This window comes from Miscanthus floridulus, chromosome 6, assembly GCF_019320115.1.
Source record: "Miscanthus floridulus cultivar M001 chromosome 6, ASM1932011v1, whole genome shotgun sequence".
Lineage (NCBI taxonomy): Eukaryota > Viridiplantae > Streptophyta > Magnoliopsida > Poales > Poaceae > Miscanthus > Miscanthus floridulus.
Window position 1 is genome coordinate 119,647,477 of NC_089585.1, and position 20,042 is coordinate 119,667,518.

The 20,042-nt window shown below is 45.3% G+C and overlaps 2 protein-coding genes and 1 pseudogene across 2 annotated transcripts; 1 reads left to right on the plus strand and 2 right to left on the minus strand.

Moving 5' to 3' along the window:
* Positions 1–7,133: 7,133 nt before the first annotated feature.
* On the plus strand, positions 7,134–8,193 carry LOC136459319 (uncharacterized). Its single transcript, XM_066459188.1, has 3 exons — positions 7,134–7,472; positions 7,576–7,639; positions 7,898–8,193. Exons 1-3 carry the CDS (start codon positions 7,227–7,229, stop codon positions 8,065–8,067), a joined length of 480 nt encoding a protein of 159 aa, XP_066315285.1. The 5' UTR covers positions 7,134–7,226; the 3' UTR covers positions 8,068–8,193.
* A 259-nt stretch (positions 8,194–8,452) lies between these two features.
* On the minus strand, positions 8,453–10,907 carry LOC136459318 (protein GRAVITROPIC IN THE LIGHT 1-like). Its single transcript, XM_066459187.1, has 2 exons — positions 10,055–10,907; positions 8,453–9,835 (listed from the first exon to the last, which is right to left on the minus strand). Exon 2 carries the CDS (start codon positions 9,758–9,760, stop codon positions 8,453–8,455), a length of 1,308 nt encoding a protein of 435 aa, XP_066315284.1. The 5' UTR covers positions 9,761–9,835; positions 10,055–10,907.
* A 958-nt stretch (positions 10,908–11,865) lies between these two features.
* On the minus strand, positions 11,866–17,292 carry LOC136461116 (cationic peroxidase SPC4-like; annotated as a pseudogene).
* Between the last annotated feature and the right edge of the window lie 2,750 nt (positions 17,293–20,042).

A 20,042-nucleotide genomic window follows, 5' to 3' on the forward strand; every position in this document is an offset into this window, starting at 1 on the left:
TTTGACATTTGCCATTACCAAAATGGCAATCATATCCATCGTCATCTAAACGTGAAACACTTATTAAGTTTCTTCGCAAAGAGGGTACAAGTAGAACAATCTGAAAGCTTAAGTAGAAAACCATCAACTAATTCTAGAGAAAGATCTCCAATAGCTTCATCTTCAGCTTCAATTCCATTTGCTACTTTAATTCTTCTTTCTCCTCTTTGTAGGGTCCTCCTCGTACGGAATTCCTGTAATGAATTTGCAATATGGACAGTTGCACTTGAATCAATCCACCAAGTAGATTTTGCATAACTTAAATACAAGGATTTATCTATGAATGTAATGAAATCCTTACCTCTCTTCAGAAGATTCTTCAGAAAGTCTAGGCAGTCCCTCTAGTAGTGTCCATGCTTCTTACACCATTTGCACTGATCTTTTTCAACTTGAGCACTGTTGTTCTTCTGAATGATGCTCAGTCTGAGGGGCTTTCCCTTGAGGTTTGGCATTCTTATTGAAATTCTTTTTCTTGTCCTTCACAGGGTTAGCAGAGTCACCTGTAAGGATTTCAGCCCCTTCCTCTTTTTGAACACACATTGCGATGAGTTTCTCTATGTCCCACTTGTCGGGCTGCATGTTGTAGTAACAACAAATGTTTCATATTCCTTTGGCAATAAAGCAAAAACCAAATAAATCAGGAACTCATCCTTTAGCCCCAAATCCATTGGCTTCAGCTTCGAAGCCATGTTGCTCATCTTTAATATGTGTTCTCTTATACCTCTACCAGAGTATTTTTTATTGAATAATTTCTTTATTAAGGTGCTTGCATAAGCCTTTGAAGAGCCAATAAACTGACTCTCCTACCTTATTAAGATACTCGGTGGCGGTATCACAATCTAGGATTGATCCCCTTATAACATCTAAGATAGTGGACTTAGCCACCATCAAACACTTGCGGTTCGAGATTTCCTATTTCTTCCGATCAAGATCGTATTTCATTCTAACTTCTACATGATCTCACTTTCGAGCATTAAAATCAGCATCAGTCTCATTTTTTGCCCTCACCGGGTCCTCTGGCTCAGTAGAACACGGAGAGGTAAGTGCTAAGTCATTCTCAGGACAGCACAAGTGCGAGCTCATACTTCTCTCGCCATACTCTGTAGTTGTCCCCTTCAAGAGACGGAATATGCGAGATAAAAACCATTAGGTTGAGTCCTGAAAAACAGTGTCAGAGAAAGTGAGAAAACATAATAAAATAATTGCATGTCTTAATTTAACGTAGGTCAAAATTAAAACATACAACTTCTTCTACATTAATTCTACACCATCGTTGGACAGAAAGTAGAATTAATGCATAAACTCATAAATCAAACATTTATAATATTGCTATCAACAACTTTGGTCAGAAAATAGCAAAATCGTAAATTTACTGAAAATTATAACTACTCCTCAAAATTAAATCCCCCTGTTGGTTCGAATTTAATTAGAAGATTATAAGCATCATCATTCGAGAGCAGAAACATTAAAAATACATTATCTACTTTTCAGAAGCATTTTACTAAAGTCATCTACTCTCTAGAAAAATTATTCTGTTGGTTCAAATTTTGACAGAGATTTAATCATCAAAACTTAACATTATTCATAAAAAAGGCTTCTAAAAATCATAAAACAAAAAAGAAAAACGGTACTGTGCATTGAAGCCCAACAGCGCATGCGGCCCAGCACAGCGCTGGCGCAGCCCAGGCCCAACCCACGCACGCGTGCGCTCCCCGCGCCTAGGCCGCAACCTGGGCCTGGGCCGAGATTTTGACTTCCCGCCTGGGCCTTTTTCGGTCTAGTGATCGGTGACCATCGGATCTCATCCGACAGCTCCGCGCGTGGATCAGAGATATAAAAGGTCGACGCCGTGACCACCCCCCCCGGAATCCCTAGCCATTATCGTCTTCCCTTTCTCTCTCTTCGTCGCGCCCCTCTCTTCTCCTTAGCGCAGCGAGCAGCAGCAGCCGAAGCGAAAGCAAGCGGTGATGGCGCCGTCGCCGGTCCTCTCGTCGACGCGCGCGCTCCCCAGCGGGTGAGCGCGCCGCCGTCAGCGGTCTGGGCGACGGTGCCCTGATCCCCCACACGCGTTGCGGTGAGAGTCTCCCAAAACCCTAGATCTGACCGGCGCCGCCGCAGGTCCCCTCACCGAAGCGCGTGCTCCCTAGTGGGTGAGCGCGCTGCCGTCGAGCGGTCCTGTGATGGTGCCCTCAGCCGGGCTCACGCGCAAGGCGGTGAGCGTGGCTCGGCTTCACCCCACGCGCCGATGAGGCGGCGGCGGAGCTCCTTCCTGCGCGACGCCAGTGGTGACGCGTGGCGGAAGAGTCCGGTTAGGTCCTCCTCTCCTTCGTCCGATCCGTTTCTAGGGTTAGGGTTAGGGTTAACTACTGTTCTTCTTCCCCGAGGAGTCTACACGGGTTAGGGTTTGAGTTGCTTTTCAAAACCAAAACCGTTTCTTACTTCTTTTCTTCACCCGATTTGGGTTTAGGGTTCGATGAACCCTCTACTTAGATCCAAAACGGATCTATCATCTCCTTCTAAATGCTACTATTCGGTTTTCTACTCTGATAGGCTAGATCTACATCTAGTTAGGTGACTGATACCATTGTTAGACTTAAAGCAGGATCACTGGCCATAGATCTAACATGTGTACTTGTATTAGGAATAAACAACGAGTCCTAGAACATCTACTTGTACGGAATTAAGGAGAAGGGAGAGGGGCAGTGGTCTCTGACCGTCAGAGGGCTTGGCGGAGGAGCTGCTGGAGCCGTCCATGATGATGGCGGTGGTGCTGTCCGAGTCGGTGAAAGCGGTGGCGATGTAGCAGTGGAGTCCGGTGATGCAGTCCGGTGGCTGTGAGACGATGGAGCTTCCCGTCACTTGCTGCACACCCTCTAGATCGGATTAGGGTGTATTGGTGGGGCGACTTTGGCTGCTCACGGTGAACCTCGTGAAGAGAGCCACCGGCCTCACCTCTGTTTTTATAGCGCAGTGTGACGGGAGCCCTCCAACCATGTAGGGTCCATGGTTGGGCACCCTCGATCAGAACGCGAATCCAAGAGTCTAATTAATTGTTGAGTCAACCGGTAGAGATCATCTAACAAGCACGGATCACCGTCTCACAAACTTCCTCTGTTTCGACAGGCTCACGTTACTTCATCTGTTTTTCTCCACAGGCAGCACAGGCTTACCCTCGGACTCAGAGAAGATACATCCTGTAACTAGGATGTCCAGTATCAGCGAGAAGCGATTCGTGACTGGCTGACTGCTTAGTGCTTTGATTGATCAAGGCCATATGTCCGAGAGAACAAAAAGGATTCTTTTTTTTTTGTGTTATGGGAGAAAAAGAGAGAGAAGAGGGGAGAGCTGTACGATCCATGGAGACGAGCTTTACAACCATGGTACCGTTTAGTTGCACTTCATTTTATAAATTTTTTTAAGATTCTTTATCTCATCGAATCTTTAGACGCATGCATAAAGCATTAAATATAAATAAAAAATAAAACTAATTATACAATTTAGACGAAATTCACGAGACGAATCTTTTAAGCCTAATTAGATTATGATTGAACATTAATTGGCCAAATAACAACGAAAGTAGTACAGTACCATATCACCAAAAATTTTACAAACTAAACAAGGCCCATGTTATCCAAATCCCTAAATCAAGGTACCGCGATTCTGCAATGGAATATATATTGCTCTAGGAAAACATGGTATCCGTGATAGGTCATGTTCGCTTCTCTTATAATTTATCTTTTTTCAGCTTATTTTTCTCAGTCGGAACAATATTTTTCTTTCACAGCAAATCAACCAGAATAACGTTTCGGTTTGTTTTTTCAGCGAAGCAAACCAGACGTGTACGAGTCGCGTTTTCCTCACCGTCAGCGGTGGTGGCGACGGCACCTCACCGCACGGGGGCAAGGCAGAATGCCGATTGCGTGGGCAGCGACGCCGACGCCGACGCCTCTCACGTCTCATCCAGTCATCCCTCGCCCCTGCGCGCGGACGCGTCGCCTAGGAATATCACCCAAGATCAGGCCGCCGCCGTCGCCGGGGGGCAGCCCGTACGCGGCCCGCGGGATTATTTTACCCGGCCTGTCGGGCGTTGCGGTGAGCGGCCGCGGCAGCAGCATCGCGCACCTCGCCACGGCCTACTCTGCTGCTGCTGGTGCTGCTAACATGGCCCCATGCCCGGCCGATGGGCTTTTGTTTAATCGACTGCGCGGAAGCAAGCGAAAACACGAAGGGCACTGCTGGCACGCACAGGCCCTGCTGGTATGATATCCCCTTGCCCCGCCGCATTACGCGACGGCAAGACGCCATTAGTTTAAGCTCCCCCGTGCCATCTTTCCCGGGGCTCCTAATTAACTAGGAGCGCGCGGTGTCGCGCGCTCACCGGTCAGTCTCAAGATTCCGCATGCCCTCAGTTGACAATGACGGCAGGCAGGGCACATCTCAGTATACTCCGTTCAGCTTATCCTTATATCTAACTTTTCGACTTTCTTTTTTTTTCAGTCGAAACAGTATTTTTCTCTCACAACATTTCAGTCAGAATAATGCTTTTTTAGTTATTTTCAGCCAAGTTTTAGCGAGCCCAACGGGGCCTGTATAAATACCGCTCGTTGGCGTCGAAGCCTGATAAAATGCCGGCAGATGTGCTGGGCAGTCGCTGTGATTAGGCCCTGTTTTCGTGACGAGATTAGCGTGTCCTGGTAGATTCGTTCGTCGCCGAGCAATTAGGAACGTACGTGGACGGAAGGTGCATGCATGGCCGGGGGGACAGCGCCGGTTGGAGCATAGCGTAGCCGGTACCGTCCGGAGCCGTGTCCTCTAGTCCCGGCTGGTGACGTGGACCTAATACCTGCTGCTGCGATACGATACATACGCATAGGAAATTCGGAATACGGATGCTTTCAGCGCGACGGAAAGGAACGTAATACCAGTACGTATAGCTAGCTAGCGCGCGTCATGACCCGGCGGAGCTCGATCGTAATGGCCCTGGTCCTGGCCTCTAGCTGGGGATTAGAAGCGTGTTCCAGTCGTTTTCTGGGTGGTGTCTATGTGTAACTGAGATAGTAAGCCACGAGCTTGGGTCCTTAAAATGTGCCGGGACCAATGGTAGCAGAGAGAGAAATTTTATCCATCCAAGTACCAATGTACCACTACAAGATCTATGAACCACGCATGCGGCATCTTGCTGGTACCAGAAACAAAACGATGGAAAAGTTAGGCCAGCGCCAGCAAAAACACGAGCCCTTGTCAAAGTGAATGAAGGAATGAACGCCTGATGGCACGTACGACGTACTAGTAGTACTATTATGATAGCACCCGTACTCGTGTATACTACCAAAATGTACTGGTAGTGGTAGTAGACTCGTAGTCGTAGACGGCGAGAGGACAATTCCTGTCCGGGTAGGCTTTGCCTGACGTGACAACACACGTGCGAGGCCCAAAAAGGCGAGCGGGAGACTGGGGGGGGGGGGGGGGGGGGGCGGGGGCGACGCGCCGACGCGGTACAGCCGGGACGACGACGACGAACGTGCAGGCGCAGACTTCCGGGCCGGCGGCTATTCAATGACACAAGGCCGCCGCAGCAGCGAAGCCTCCGCTTAATCTCCCGTTAATCTTTGGTGTCCAGCTCACCATGCATGCCCGTGGTCCAATTCTATATTTCTTCTTGGTCGTTGCCAATTGCCATTCCAGTGCTCGATCGGAGGTTGTTTAATTAGCCCCAAAACATTATTCTTGGTCTCTCGTCATTAGTCTCCAAGAAACATCACAAGCAGTATCCCTGAACAATGGCGATCCATCCATCCTTGTGTGCATACTGACTGAAGCAAAGGGTTCCGTCACAGAGCAAGGAAAGGCAGCACTTAAATCCTCCCGACGACGATATGATAGAAAAGGACCGGCAACTGTTCTCCGGGGCGTTGTGTGACGTTGATTCGATCACAAGGGGCGTGTGTGTCACGGCGGCATGCATGGCGCCATGATTGTTTCAGCATTGATGCTGCTGAATGCTGATGCTACGACGATCTGATGGGGAATCAATATTCAAGCGGGGACATTGCTACGAGGCAGGCCATCATGGAGATTGCGGCACCTGAGGTCCACATGCTTGTTGCCTTCAGCCTTCACCTGGGGTGCCAAAGCGGCATGCAGTCATGCTCAGTGGCCTGCCCAAATGTTTTTCAAGTGATCACTCACCTTCAACTATCAAACCATCTAATCTGAAATACTCATGCGGAGTTACTCATCAGCTAGCTGCTTAGCAAGCATGACTGTCCATTAATTAATAAACTGAAAAGGCTGCATGCAGCAATATTCTTTTGATCCGGAAGGTCAAGGGCTCATGTTCAGCATCCAGGCATTATGCACGAGTAATTGGAGATCCTATTCCTAGATTAGAATAACCATCTATAGCTTGATAGAAGTTGCTTTTAGAGCTGAACTCATCCGAGTTAAAAGCAAAGTCAGGCCTTCTCGGGGCTCTATGTCAGATTGTCAGTGTTTGCACCTTGTACTTATCGGGAGACAGCCAGGTCAAGCAAAGTAGATAAACAAATCACGTCTATAATTGAGGTCTTGATGATACCATGCACGGTGCACATGGTTACTTTCAAGCTAGAACAAAAAAACCTAGCTAATACAGGCACCGAGCAAAGCTCAGCCTGGAACAGTATCTTCATCTTCATAAAACTGAAAGTAAGCATCCCATGCACAAATGTCCCCTTTCAGAGAATCAGATACGTGGACAGGAAGACTATGCTCAAGTATTTTTTTCCCCTTTTCTGCTTAATCATGCAAAGTGTTTCTCTGCTCCACAAATATCCCTTTCTGTAAACTTCAGGTAAACCAGCCACGCAGCCCAGTTCTCAGTCACTAGCTCCGGCAATCCTCTTGCTCTACTTCCTGGGCCACACACAGCGCCCTCCTCCTCATGTCTGAAGCCTGAACACACCCACGTCGCACTGGGCCAGAATTTCCCTCTCGTTTCAGCAGGCCTGCCTTGCACCACGTAGCCTTGTAGCCACCACAGAATTGCCTTGCTGCCGCTGCTTGTCCGCGCCCCAAATGGTCCTGCGTATATAACGTCCCGATCGTTGGGGAGCTTATACATACTTGTGCAGAAACCACTTGCACCTGAACTCCTGATTCCTTTCGTCTCAAAAAAAAAAAAAAAAAAACTCCTGATTCCTGAAGCAATGACCATGAGGGCTCTTCCGCTGACCCCTTCCAAGAGCTCCTCGTTTGGAGCTCACCAAATCAGGGGTAGCCCCAGATCAGTTAGAGCTTATGCAAAGGGAAATGAGGAGGGCAACAAGCAGTCCCTGTTCGGAAGCATCACCGAGGCGCTGGACTTCTCGCAGGTCCGGTCGGAGAAGGATGCCGAGCTGCTGTATGAGGCCAGTGAGTCCACCAAAGGTGGAGGGAGGATGACGAGGGAACAGGTACGGAACCACAACCACTGATGCAAAGCAAGTGCGGTTCCTTAATGTTACCATCTGTAGTCTGAATTTCTTTTTTCATACGCTTGTTTGATTGGCGATGAAGTACGGAGCACTGAGGCGGAAGATTGGTGGTACCTACCAGGATTTCTTCAAGTCATATGTTGATGGTATCTGATCATACCTTTCTCATGAGAGTAATTAAATGCCAAGTGAATAATCGCGTGTATTGTCTACTGATATTCAGATAGACACTGCATGACTGAATAAGTTGTATAGAGTGATACAGTAAAAAACAGTTGCAGTATGATGAAAATAGTGCCTATTGAAAATATATTATCACACACAAAGTTTTGGTTTTCTGAACAACAGAAAGAATATCATGCAAGTTACCGAATACTGACCAATCAAATTGGTTTCAAATTCAGTCGATGGACAATACGTGGAGGAAGGTTGGGTCGATAAGACCTGCAAGATCTGCAAGAAGGACACAAGGGGGGAGCCAAGACAGGTTGACAAACTAGGAAGATATGCTCATGTGGCATGCTTGGAGAACCCAAAACCGGCAAATTTCTTTGCCAAAATCTTCGCCAGATGAACTATATAATTGTTTCACTCATGGTTAGATACAAATAGGTAGTGTTTTGGCTTCAAAGGGCCAAAATTTCGTTGTGCACAATTTTCCAAATGAAATGGTATATACTGAGAATCAGAGCATTCCATAGTTCAATTTCTTCAGTGTATTCAAGTAGATCATGAACGACGGCATGATCCAGAAAGATCAGAACAAACTACTGAAAATGTTTACATAGTAGCATAAGACTTTACAACAAGTTAGTACTCTTGAGTCATCTATTAGCTCATGTTCCTAGTCACAATACAGGAGGAGCTTCCAACTGTAAGCTTATTTATAGAACTATGGAGTACTTTATACCTATTGCATTTTGCTTACCTAATACTGTAGTTATATATAATGTGTGGTTTTAGGAGTCTCTTGTGTTGAGCATGGACAGGTAGACCCTGCACCGGATGACAGTGCATCCGATCTTAAAGCCCGGCATTACTGTAAACCCAACACTGATCTTTGCTTCCTCTGTGGTCAGCTTAGCTGGTACACTTTCCATGTGCTTCTTTTGAAACTGAACGCCACTCTTGACAAAGAACATCTCAGCCCTTGGTTTCAAGAAGCAAGCAACTGTGAGCAATGCCCAGACATATCTAGCCATTCTTGCAAATGTCTGGTAAAATTGTGTCCTTGGATGGCCGCCCATCTCGACAAATGCTCTGTGATCCAAATTTCCGAAGAAGGAATCCTCCATATTACTTGGTACAGCAACCAGGTACTTTTCTCGGCAGAATCTTCCAAAGGTGGAATTTGGGGACTCAACAAGAGCATCGAATGGATCCTTGAAACTCATAACATGGTAAAATGAATCCATGGAAAAATACTCCTCTCTGGTCACCATCAGCATTGCCCGAGCAAAGTACGCCTCAACACAATACTTCTTGTCAGTCCTTTTCTCAAATACAACAGATTTATCGACTGGAAACTTAGAGTAGCTCAGGTCCCATCCAGAAACTTTCATCGAACTGATGACGAGTTTCGTGAAATCATGTATGCACTTTGATGAATTCTCAAACAACTCAATGAACATATCTATTGATCCACCTTTACCAATGTCAAAACTTATTTCTCTTTGCATGAGCAACGCTCTCCTGTCAACTTCCTCCTTCAGTTCCATATTCCTCCTTTCCAGTTCTTCAAACTCTGATCGCAGCAGAACAAGTTCAGAATCTTTCTTGCAGATGTCAGCCTGCAACTCCAGAGCAAGCTTTTGACGCTCATGAATCCTTGAGCTCACATGAGACTGGTACATTGGATTGCTCCACTTGCTGACACCAAAATACAGATCTTTAAGCCCAGCTGTCTCTTCAAGCTCTGACACAAAATGCTCACCAGCTGCCGCAACCTTTTCAGGATTATTAGGCACATGTGCTTGTTGAACCTTGACATAAGCCAGCTTCAGACCAGAGACCGCATCAAGAAGCTTCTCAACAACCGCTTCCTCATAGCGGGCAGTGGAAGTTCCAGAGCAACTCTCATGGTCAGAGACTTGATGCGGATATATTTTCAGGTGTGCACCGTCTTCACTGCTGCCCCCCGTGCTGCCGGCGTTGGGCTTCTCGCCGACGTTCTCCGCGACAGCGACGGAATGCACCTTGCAGATGTCCGTGATTCGCAGAAGCAGGCTGGAAGACGTCCTCCTCATCTTCCCCTTTGCCGGCTCCATCTCCAAGATCAGATTCCGGCGTGCAAGATGAGACTGAGCAGCAGCGTCCGACTCCGAGCGTCTGTGATCTTCAGTCTGCTTGGAGACAACAAGTCAAACGAGCATAGATTCCAAGAAACAAAGATCGCGGCTTCCGAACATGTTTATTTCGATCGAATCAATGCCATGAACACGGAATGTGGATTTAAGATTGCGTCTAGCCGATTGGAGTCCAGGAGAAGGAAACAAATACAAAAACAATCGAAGAATAGAACAGGCCAATCTACCCTGCAGATTCTGTAATGAGGAGTACACCTTTTAGCCGGCGGGTCCTGAAACTCCAGGAACTGCTAGCCTGCCAAGAATAGGACCCAGAGCGAGAGATGATGAGATCGCCCAGAATCTTCAAGGATCCAAGACTCGAAGTGATGGGGCTCTCACTTATTTAGTGGCAGAGGCAGAGGGCAGAGGGTTTTGGGTGGGGGAGGGAGGGAGGCAACGACCTCGTGGGCTCCAATGGATTCGAACAAAGAAAAGGGGGAGTGGTAGCCAGACAGCCAGGTGGGGGGAGTTTCTTGAGAGTCTCGGAAGAGGCGTGGGGGAGTTTCTTTTGTAATCCCAAGAGGCCGAGGGATGCTGCCGACCGAAGGAAGCGGGCCTTGGAAACCCTAGCTAGCAGCCTTCCTTGTTCGTCGCCTCTGACCGGCCTGGCTCTCTGCAGCTTCCAGTAAAAAAAAGGCCAGTCGGCCTGTTCGCTGGTTGGTTTCTGGGCTGGTTTGAGCTGGCTGGTGCTGGTTTGTTGTGAGAGGAAAACACTGTTGGCTGGCTGGTTTGGGCTGGCTGAAACCAACAAGCGAACGGGGTGAGTAACCGTTCATCTTTTTATTTCAGGCTCTGTAACTGCAGATCTGACTGACTTCTCAGCTTCTATTCCAGATCGTGCAATGGGATAGAAGGGGAATATTCAGACCTTCAAAGTTTCAGAGGGGAGTGGTCACGTTGCAATTAAGAAAGGGTTTATGAAAGGTGAAAACTGATCTTGAGCCGGCTCTGGTGGTTGAATAAAAGTTGAGAAAATCCCTTGAATGCCATCAAAATCTATATCAATCCCTTATATGCCATTGAAAAATGTAAGTTTCCTTCATTGCCATTAGTTTAAATTTTACATCCTCTATGTGCCATTGCTGTCACATGCATGTTAGATGACTGTTAAGTGACACTGAAAAGACAAATTTGCCCTCTAGATGCAATGAAGTAATTTTGCCTACTTCCCTTTGCTGCCATTACATGCATTGTATAATAATTTTTTTCCGTACTGTCAAATACAACTAGAACTATTCATCTTTCACGTTTACCAAAAAAGAACAAGACAATAATTTCAGACCTTAACTTATTGAAACTTTAGTTTGTCCAGGACTGATTTTCCATCAGAGTTAAAGACGAGGAATCATTTATTTAAGAGTTAAATGCACTAGAGGTCCATTAATTTGTGAGGAGATTTTGGTTAGGTCCATCAACTTATAAAGTGGCTTTTTAGTCCATAAACTTTGTATGCCGTATCATTTAGGTCCATATTCCGCCACGTGGGTTTCTCATGCTGACGTGGCCTGCTGACATATCCATCTGAAACAGCTTTTGGCAATGCATTTTGTCAAATAGCTTGTGGGCGACGGCAACAGCTGACTAGAGGCGCACGAGCAGGCACCGCCGTCGCTGCTGCGGGCGCGCTGGCGAGCCACTGCCGTGCCCATGCGGGCCCAACCGGCCGCTCGCTTACCAGCGCCCTCCTCCAGCCGCCGCTCTTCCTCCTCGCCGTGACGCGCCAGTGCGCGGTCGCGGTGCCCGTTGGCCGAAGCCGCCCACACCGCACTCCCGCGACCCCGTCGACGCCACCACCAGGAGCCCCCTCGTCCCCGTCAGGCCACCGCACCGTCGGCTTCACCCGCAAGCTCACGGCGGCCTCGTCACCAATCCGTGTCGATAGGAGCCCGCGAGTCGTGATCTCGTCTCGGCTTTGCAAACGCCGAAGACCGCGACGACGCAGCCACGGTCCTCCTCCAGCCGCTCTTCCTCCTCGCCGTGACTCGCCGGGCAGGTCCGTCGGAGCTGGCTGGCGAAGGTAGCGTTCAGCGTCGGGTCCGAGCGCGGGAACAGCCGGTCCTCGAAGGACGTGCAGTGGCCGAGCCCGATGGTGTGGCCGCCTGACAGCACCACCAGGTCGGTCGCGTCCAGGTTGATCTTGGACAGCACGGCCAGCGGCGGCGGCAGCCCGCTCAGGACGTCCTGCTGCGTCGCGACGACCCAGGGGCTCCTTGTAGGTGGGCCCGCCGAACTGCATGGATACATGCAGGCATGTGGTGGGGTGGTTAACAAAAGAAATTTTTGTGCATGCATGCACGCGTATGTAGTTGACTTACCATGACAACGGAGTCCGAGGCGGCGAGCGCGAGGACGTCGGAGCAGGAGACGACGGCGCCACCGCACTCCTTCTGGAGGCGGTCGTGTATGTCGTTGATGGCCTTGAACGCGGTGGGGTGCAGCGTGAGGTTGGGCGGCGCCTGCTGCTCACCCGGCCCGGTGGCAGAGCCGTCCAGGAGCACGGAGGCATCGAAGCCCTGCACGAAGCTAGGGGTAAAAGAAATGATCAGGGCAGGTGCTATCGAACGGAGTTTTAACGGCGTTAGCTCTTGACTCTCCCAAAAATAGCAGTAATGGCACATAAGGGAAGAGAAATCTATATCAATGGCAATGAAAGAAAACTATATTTTTGAATGGCAAATAGGGAATAGTTATAGCTTTCAATGGCACTGAACGAATTTACTCATAAAAGTTCGGTCTCCAGTGCCCTCTCCAAAAGATAATGGTAGGTATTCAGTGCCATTTAGAGCGCCCTCGGTATTATATTGTAATTAATCTTGAATCATGAATGGCTGAATTTGCTCTGCTCACCCAGACAATGCTGGTCATGGTAGCAGCAATAGGGGAATAAACAACCTCACGAATCACAGTAGGTTTAGATGTACAGTTTAGAAATGGACAACCCAGACTTGCCTTATGAAAGCAACCCAAAAGTTGTTTTCCTCTTTCCTTCCAAATTTAAAACTCAAAGCAAAAAAGGATTTCGTGCTTTAAAGCGCAAAATCCCTTGCTAATTTGCAAATCATGAGTCGTTTGAGATGGCAAGTAATGGCATCCACGCAACGTCCAACTGTAAATCTAGCAAAGCGTGGTGTCTTCTTTCTTATAAGAGTATAGTAACAATTAACAAACGCTCGTGCTTAAGACGGCACATTAGTTAGGTCGCCACTAATATCCATTTAGCCCATGCTTTGCCTGTCACGGCGCTCCGTATTGAACACTATAGTACTGATCAATACGAGTCTCGCGTCTGTTGGCAAAAGATACGGGATCACAAATACGAAGCTTCTTCGGTGCTTGTTTTGGTATAACTAGGTAAATGCCCGTGCGAAATACAACAATTCATTCATCCAACAGTTATTTGCAGTGTACATCCTCTATAATAACATTAATATTGTTTGAGTAATTAATTACATTCATCCAACAACAACTTAGTAGATGGGTGTAAATTAGTCCAACTTGTAAACTGCTCAAGTAATAAGCAGTACTTAACTTCTTAAATTGATACGTGTATGGTACAAACACTATGAGTGTGATAAAATATGTATTTTATTAGGTGCTAGGGTTAATAGCAGGTTTACGACACGTTCATTATGCGTATGGAATTGTTTATGATGGTTTTGGCAACTATAAGATGGGCATCACGAAGCAGGTGCTTCACAACGCCAAACATATAAGTCACTAACATGGAGCCTCATCACCAAGAAGCAGGTGTGGTGTGAATATAGTTAGTCTGTTGTTCATGAATTTTAATCCTCTTTTCAAATCATGCCAAGGTAAGCTTTTTCACACGAGGATATTAGCTCTTAGATTTGTCGGACTGGTACCATCATTTGTTTTTGCAGCGATTACTCTGTTCTTGGCCAATATTATGACTGCATAAGTTTGTATTTTCACTTAAAGGTGATCAACAATTTGTTGTCGGATACTAGAGTGATAGCATAGGGTATTGATAGGATTATGGTCATAGTTTATCGTGCGATAAGTAGGTAAGATAGAAATGTTATATCTTATTGGTCCAAAATAGAAGATTGAAAACTTCTAGTACAAATGTGATTATCTTTTGTAGATTGTAACTAATCTAGTATTGTTCATGATTGATTTGGGATGTTCATGCTGGAAAGGTTATCTATTAATTCTAGTGTCTAACTGATATGTATGTATTTTGCCATATTAGCAATGTTCGGACCTTATATTCACCAATTTGCCAAGTTGTATTTACTAGCAAATATACGCATGTGTTGCAACGGGGTCATCCAATCTAACTCGTCTTAGAATCATACTCTCCATTTGTTTACATGTCACATTAGATTTGTCCTAAGTCAAATATTACTATCTTTGACTATCCATTTCAAAAAAACCTTATCGTTTTACAACCTTTTGATTATATTATGGAAGTGTTTTTCATAGTGAATCTAAAAACATAAATCTTATATCATGAAGCTATATACTTTTAAAAATCCATGGTCAAAGATACAAATATTTAACTTAGGTCAAATCTAATAAGACATTTTTAATGAGGAATTGGCAACTTTTTTTTTACTTTATAGAGAGAATTTTTCAGTGTAAGTAAAAATGGAGGGAGTACCATGTACCACAGGGAAGCATGTTGTTCTAACTCATAAAGGTATGTGTCATCTTGTGATCAAACTTGACATCTTGTATTAATTCATCTTGAAATCAAACCCTCTTTGACGATGACGAGCATTGCTATACCTCAGATGGACACATGTCATCTTGAATCACAAAAGAATGAAATTTTCTCTTCCCTCAAGTCAAACAAATTTAGATTATTCCAAACCTAATAAAATGCTAACATTTTTATAATATGCAAAAAATATCATTAGATTATAATTATAAACTTAGTAAATTTGTTAGGAGACATATATGTTGATATATTTTTTTGTAAGATTAATCAAACTTCAAATATTTGATTTGTCTAACCAATTTTTGTTTTTTTTGAAGGGGGTATATTAGCTTGTTACTTAAAGGGTCTCTATTTATTCTTACTTTGGCACAATCGAGAAGAGATGTAACTATCATTTAAGAATAACTAGTAGAGACGCACGTGTGACACACACATATTTAAACAATTTCATATACCCTAGATGAATATTAATGAATTTTTGACATGTCAATTCATAGATATCCTATAATAAAACAGATCAAACACAACCTTACCGGCAACCGGTCCAAGCCCTCGGTAGTATATTGCAAAATTTACTAAAAGCAATACAACTGCAATCAAAACTCATTATACATTAAAGTTTTTCGGTAAGGGGCACAATTGCAATCAAAATTTAGTATTTAATAAATTGCACGTGCAGCACATAAGTGTATTTAAAAAAACAAATAGCATCTTGGAAATATATCGAAAGACTTGCATTGCTGATTCATTTTTATAATTAGTTCAAAATGTTACACAAATTTACGATAGAGAGGGGGAGTTGGAGAGGGACCTAGCCCTTATTCATTTGCACTCTCTCAATTGCTCTCCACTCTCATCTCTCATTTGTTTGGTCCAAGACAAAAAAAACTTTAATGTTTGCTACATCACAAAACGCTTAAGTACGCTTAAACTCTAGGCGACGTGTCACCACTCGCTTAGCGCTTAATGCTTTTTATAACTTTGATTGATTTTTTACATGACTTCTCTTCTATAGTTTTGTATTCGACTTGACTCTTGATATGGTTAAGATTTTTTTTTATTTCTTACACGATTTTCCGTCTATAGTTTTGTATCGGATTTTTATTAGCTATCCATCCACACGAGTAGTGTCGGTGTTTTGAACCACCGGCTAGTAAATTTGTATCTGCGCATCTGGCCCGGATGGTGTGCTCGGAGGACATAAGGATTTATACTGGTTTGGACAAAATGTCCCTACGTCCAGTCTGCTGCTGCTCGTGTTACCGGCACTACTTTATAGTAGGGGTTACAAACGGGCGAGAGAGGGAGAAGGTCCCAAGTCTCAGGTGAAAAGATCGAACGGAATTGAGTCTTGTTGATCTCGTTCAGCCGTGTGCTCGTGCTTCCCCTTTTATAGGTGAAGGGGAAGGCGTAGGGTACAGAGAGAAGGAGAAAAACGAGGGAGAAGAAGGCCTCTAGGGTCGCGGCGTCCTTCATCTCCTTTATACGGGTCCCGCTAGTCCTATAGATGATGATGGGGATGGCTCCACATCATGGCCATGTGCGTCACTAGTGCCATACGCAGGCGTTGTCAGCCAGTCGTGGTGCTCCACTCCGTTCCAGCGGGCGGTGTGGTCAACAGGTACTCCTATCAAAAGCCATACGGGGATTAGGCAGCACAGTGCCGGCACGCCTAACACTATTGGTGATGTGAGCCCCTAGGTATGGTCCGTTGTGGCCACGGGTCACGTCGAGACGTGCCCGCTTCCCTCCTGGTGTTAGAAGTTTGACCATGGGGTCGTACTCTTAGACCCATAGTAGTTGGGGGCAGTATGGATCCCCATCGGGCGAGACAGAACCCGCGCCTGAGGGTTCTGGCGAGACGGAGCCCATGCCCTTGGGGTTGGGCGAGACGGAGCCCGCGCCCTCGGGGTCAGGCGAGACGGAGCCCATGCTCGAGGGGTCTGGCAAGACGGGACCTGCACCCGAGGGCCGGGCGAGATGGAGCCCGTGCCCTTGGGGGTTGGGCGAGACCTTAAATACGTCTTGGACCATCCGGAAGAATTAACGTTCGTGGTCGTTAACTTTCTTCCTCTAGGTATCCCTAATATCGATACCCGACAAGTAGTTAGAGACTGGTGAAGCGACTAGGTATGATAGGTACATCTGGTGAAGTGTTTGATTGGGTGGCTTTGCCCCTAACTACATGCAACCTCTAGGCCTATTTGTTTCCAATTAATAAAGTCGGTGTTTAGATCCAATTAAATCTTATTTGTTGGGTAAGCTCGAGTACTAGTCCCATACAGAAAGGAGATGTCGAAGACTAGTGGCTTGGAGAATGAGGGAACTCCTTTGCCTTGCCCCCTCCATTTATATGAAGGTGGGAGGAGGTAATCTTCTTCCCTACACCCTTTGGTTTGCAAATTACTTAGAGGTCCTTGGACCTATTAGACTTTAGGCCTTTTTTACATAAAAGGGGTAGGCGCAACTGCCCCTGCCCCCAATAGGATTCTATATGAAAGCAATCTAAAATTTCCACTCAAACAAATTGAATTTGGGTTTTAGTACTGCATTCTCTGTACGATGAGACCACACTCGTGTTTGCCCTCCTTTTTCCCTTCTCTCCGCTCCAATGAGTAGAGCTGAGGCACGCCACTTGCCGGTACACTGGCACTGTGTCTCTGCCACTCTGTCCACTCACCTGCTCTACCTTGCCACAACAGCCAACCCTGAGTTCCTCTGTCTCCTCCCCCATTGGCACCACCTTGCCCGTCCTCATCGCCTCCATATCCCCTCTGTCGCCAGCCTCGCCCTCGCCAACCCGCTCGTCTCCCTGTGTAATGTCGCTGGCAACCTCATTGATCCTATCAATTCATCATCGTGCTCCATCGCCATCTCTATTGGGAAGAAGCTACTCCATCTTTGTTGCCACTGTGACTGGTTACTTCTTCTCAAGCACTACTGGACATCTCCGCTAGGAAGAAGCAGCTTGGCGTTCACCGTTCAGCACCGCACCCGACTGCATAGTCTGAGTTGTTCCCTATGTGTCTATGTGATTGTGGGAACTCCAAAGGTAGATACGTATGTATAGGAGGAGAAACACGGTCCATCTATAAACCATTCTAGTTTCCAGACTATTAGTGTTATATGTGGTGCCACAAAACTAAAAACTATTACCATAATTGTTTTTGGCTTGTATTCAGTAAAACAAATTGACTTAGAAATGAGAATCTATGGATAATAATCTGGACTATACTTTTGCAATTAGCATAACTGCTCGACATGAAAATCTACTCATCTAGGTCATAGCTTTGCCAACTAAACAATTAAGCAATTCTATTTGTCCTTTTGCATTAGCAAACAATCCATACCATCTTTGGTGTGTGGGTGTTGTTTCCAATTTTTATTTAGTAGTAAATCACTTAAACTTTGATTTAATAGTTAGGGTTTTCATTGTGGCACTTAAGGTTGAGTTAACCAACTGAAAGGTCCTAAACGGCTAGAGGGGGGTGAATAGCCTAATTAAAAATTCTACAAAGCACTAGAGCAAAGTGTTAGCACAAAAATGGCGATAAGAAATTTTGCTCTAGCTCTATAAAAGACTATGCAAGACATCTACCTAATACTAGTTGCTATGATCTCTAGGCTGTAAATCACACACAATCAATCAAACAAGACTACCACAAGTAGAGAGCTAACTAAACAACTAGATATCAATAATTACAACTAATTACTCAACTAGGCAACTGAAAGCTCTAGTTTGGTTTTGGTGAATTGATAAAACTCTAAGTGCTAACCTAGTTTATCTAAGTGATTAATGAGATAGGTAGCACATTTCAAGTGATGGAGCATATGAGGATCATGATGATGGTGATGGCATGGTGATGATCAAGGTGCTCGGACTTGGAAAAAAGAAAGAGAAAAATAAAATGGGCTCAAGGCAAAGGTGAAATCCATAGGGCCATTTTGTTTTGGTGATCAAGACACTTAGCGAGTGTGATCACATTTAGGATTGATAGCCATACTATTAAGAGGGGTGAAACTCATATCGAAATATGGTTATCAAAGTGCCACTAGATGCTTTAACTCATTGCATATGCATTTAAGACAAGTGTTCGAGATATTTAAAACAATGGGTACTTAGATGCCCGCCTAAAAAAAAGAGAGATAAATAAGACAGTCCCTATTCTCTTGCAAATGTTTCTGAGTTTCATAAAGAGAGATATGTTTTTGAGGAGCATAGTAGAATTAGGTTAGCCACCATATATCCACACACATGCACATCTTGATTTGATTATATGACTCAACTCTATTTGGATCCGTTGTTTGACTTTACAATATATGTATTGCAAGTATGCTCTAGCTTTCTCTCTACCTATGAACTCCACATAAAGCCTTAGTGATAGGAAGAGAAAAAGGTATGACATCTTTATTGCCTTGGTGAGGATCCACAAATACCACATATATTGAGAGACTTGAGAGTGTCATACAATAGAATCTCTGCATTTTATTTTGAAAACCTATAAAAACTCTGGAATAATGGTTGAACAAAGAACTTGAGATATAGTGCTTGACTTGATTGTTCTGTCTTTCAATTGCTCAAGATCCAAGTGAAGGCTAAGAAGCCCCATGATTGAAGGTAATACGGGTAAGTTTGAAAGTCAGATCAGTTTATTCTACTCCAGAGGAGAATTTTTTATTGAACACCTATGTACTTTTGAGGCGTGAAAGCATAGTAGCAACTCCTGATCTATTGCTGAGTTTAGTTTTACTAAGGGACTAGCAAAGGTTAAGCTTAGGGGAATTATTGACGGTAGTTAACAACCATTATAAACCATCAATTAAACATGGATAAGGGCATAAATGTAATCACCAATGAAGGTTTAGGGGTTTAAAATAATAAATTCCATGGGTTTTGGTGAATCTATGTTTTCAGCAGGGTTTATCTAGAAAACTGCCAAGGAGGACCTAATCGTCGGAGGAAATTATGGAATTCCGTCGCGATACCTACGTGGGAAGACTCTAGAAGGGTCTAGAAGGCAAATCACCAAAGCGGGGCTCGACCCACTGTCATGTGGGGCCAGTGGCCCTATAGGTGGGGCCACCTAGCCCCTATGGGCCTCACCTATTAGCCTGCTTTGTATGTCAGTTCCCCATCGCCTTTGAGGATGCATCTGCGCCGTTGCTTAAGTCGGTTTGATCCAAGGGCTTATGTTAGACCTCAGGGCTATATATACTAGCCCTTGCCCCCCTCCCTAAGAGAGATCCTGAAACCCTAATTCAAATTCTCCTCATAAGGATCAAAGCTAGCTATCAAGAGAAGATTAGACCTCCATAGGATCTAGTCTTTAGAAATAGAGAGATGGAGAGTGAGGGAAGGGTTTGGAGGAGATGCCAGCCTATCGATGATCTCTCTTCGACTTGTACCTTGGTGGAAGTCAACCTTGCGTCTAAGATTTCTCTAGTAATCCACTTCTGATTTAAGTAAGTAACATGTTTATATTATTCTTCTGGTTTGCGAGTCTCTTTTGAGTGCTT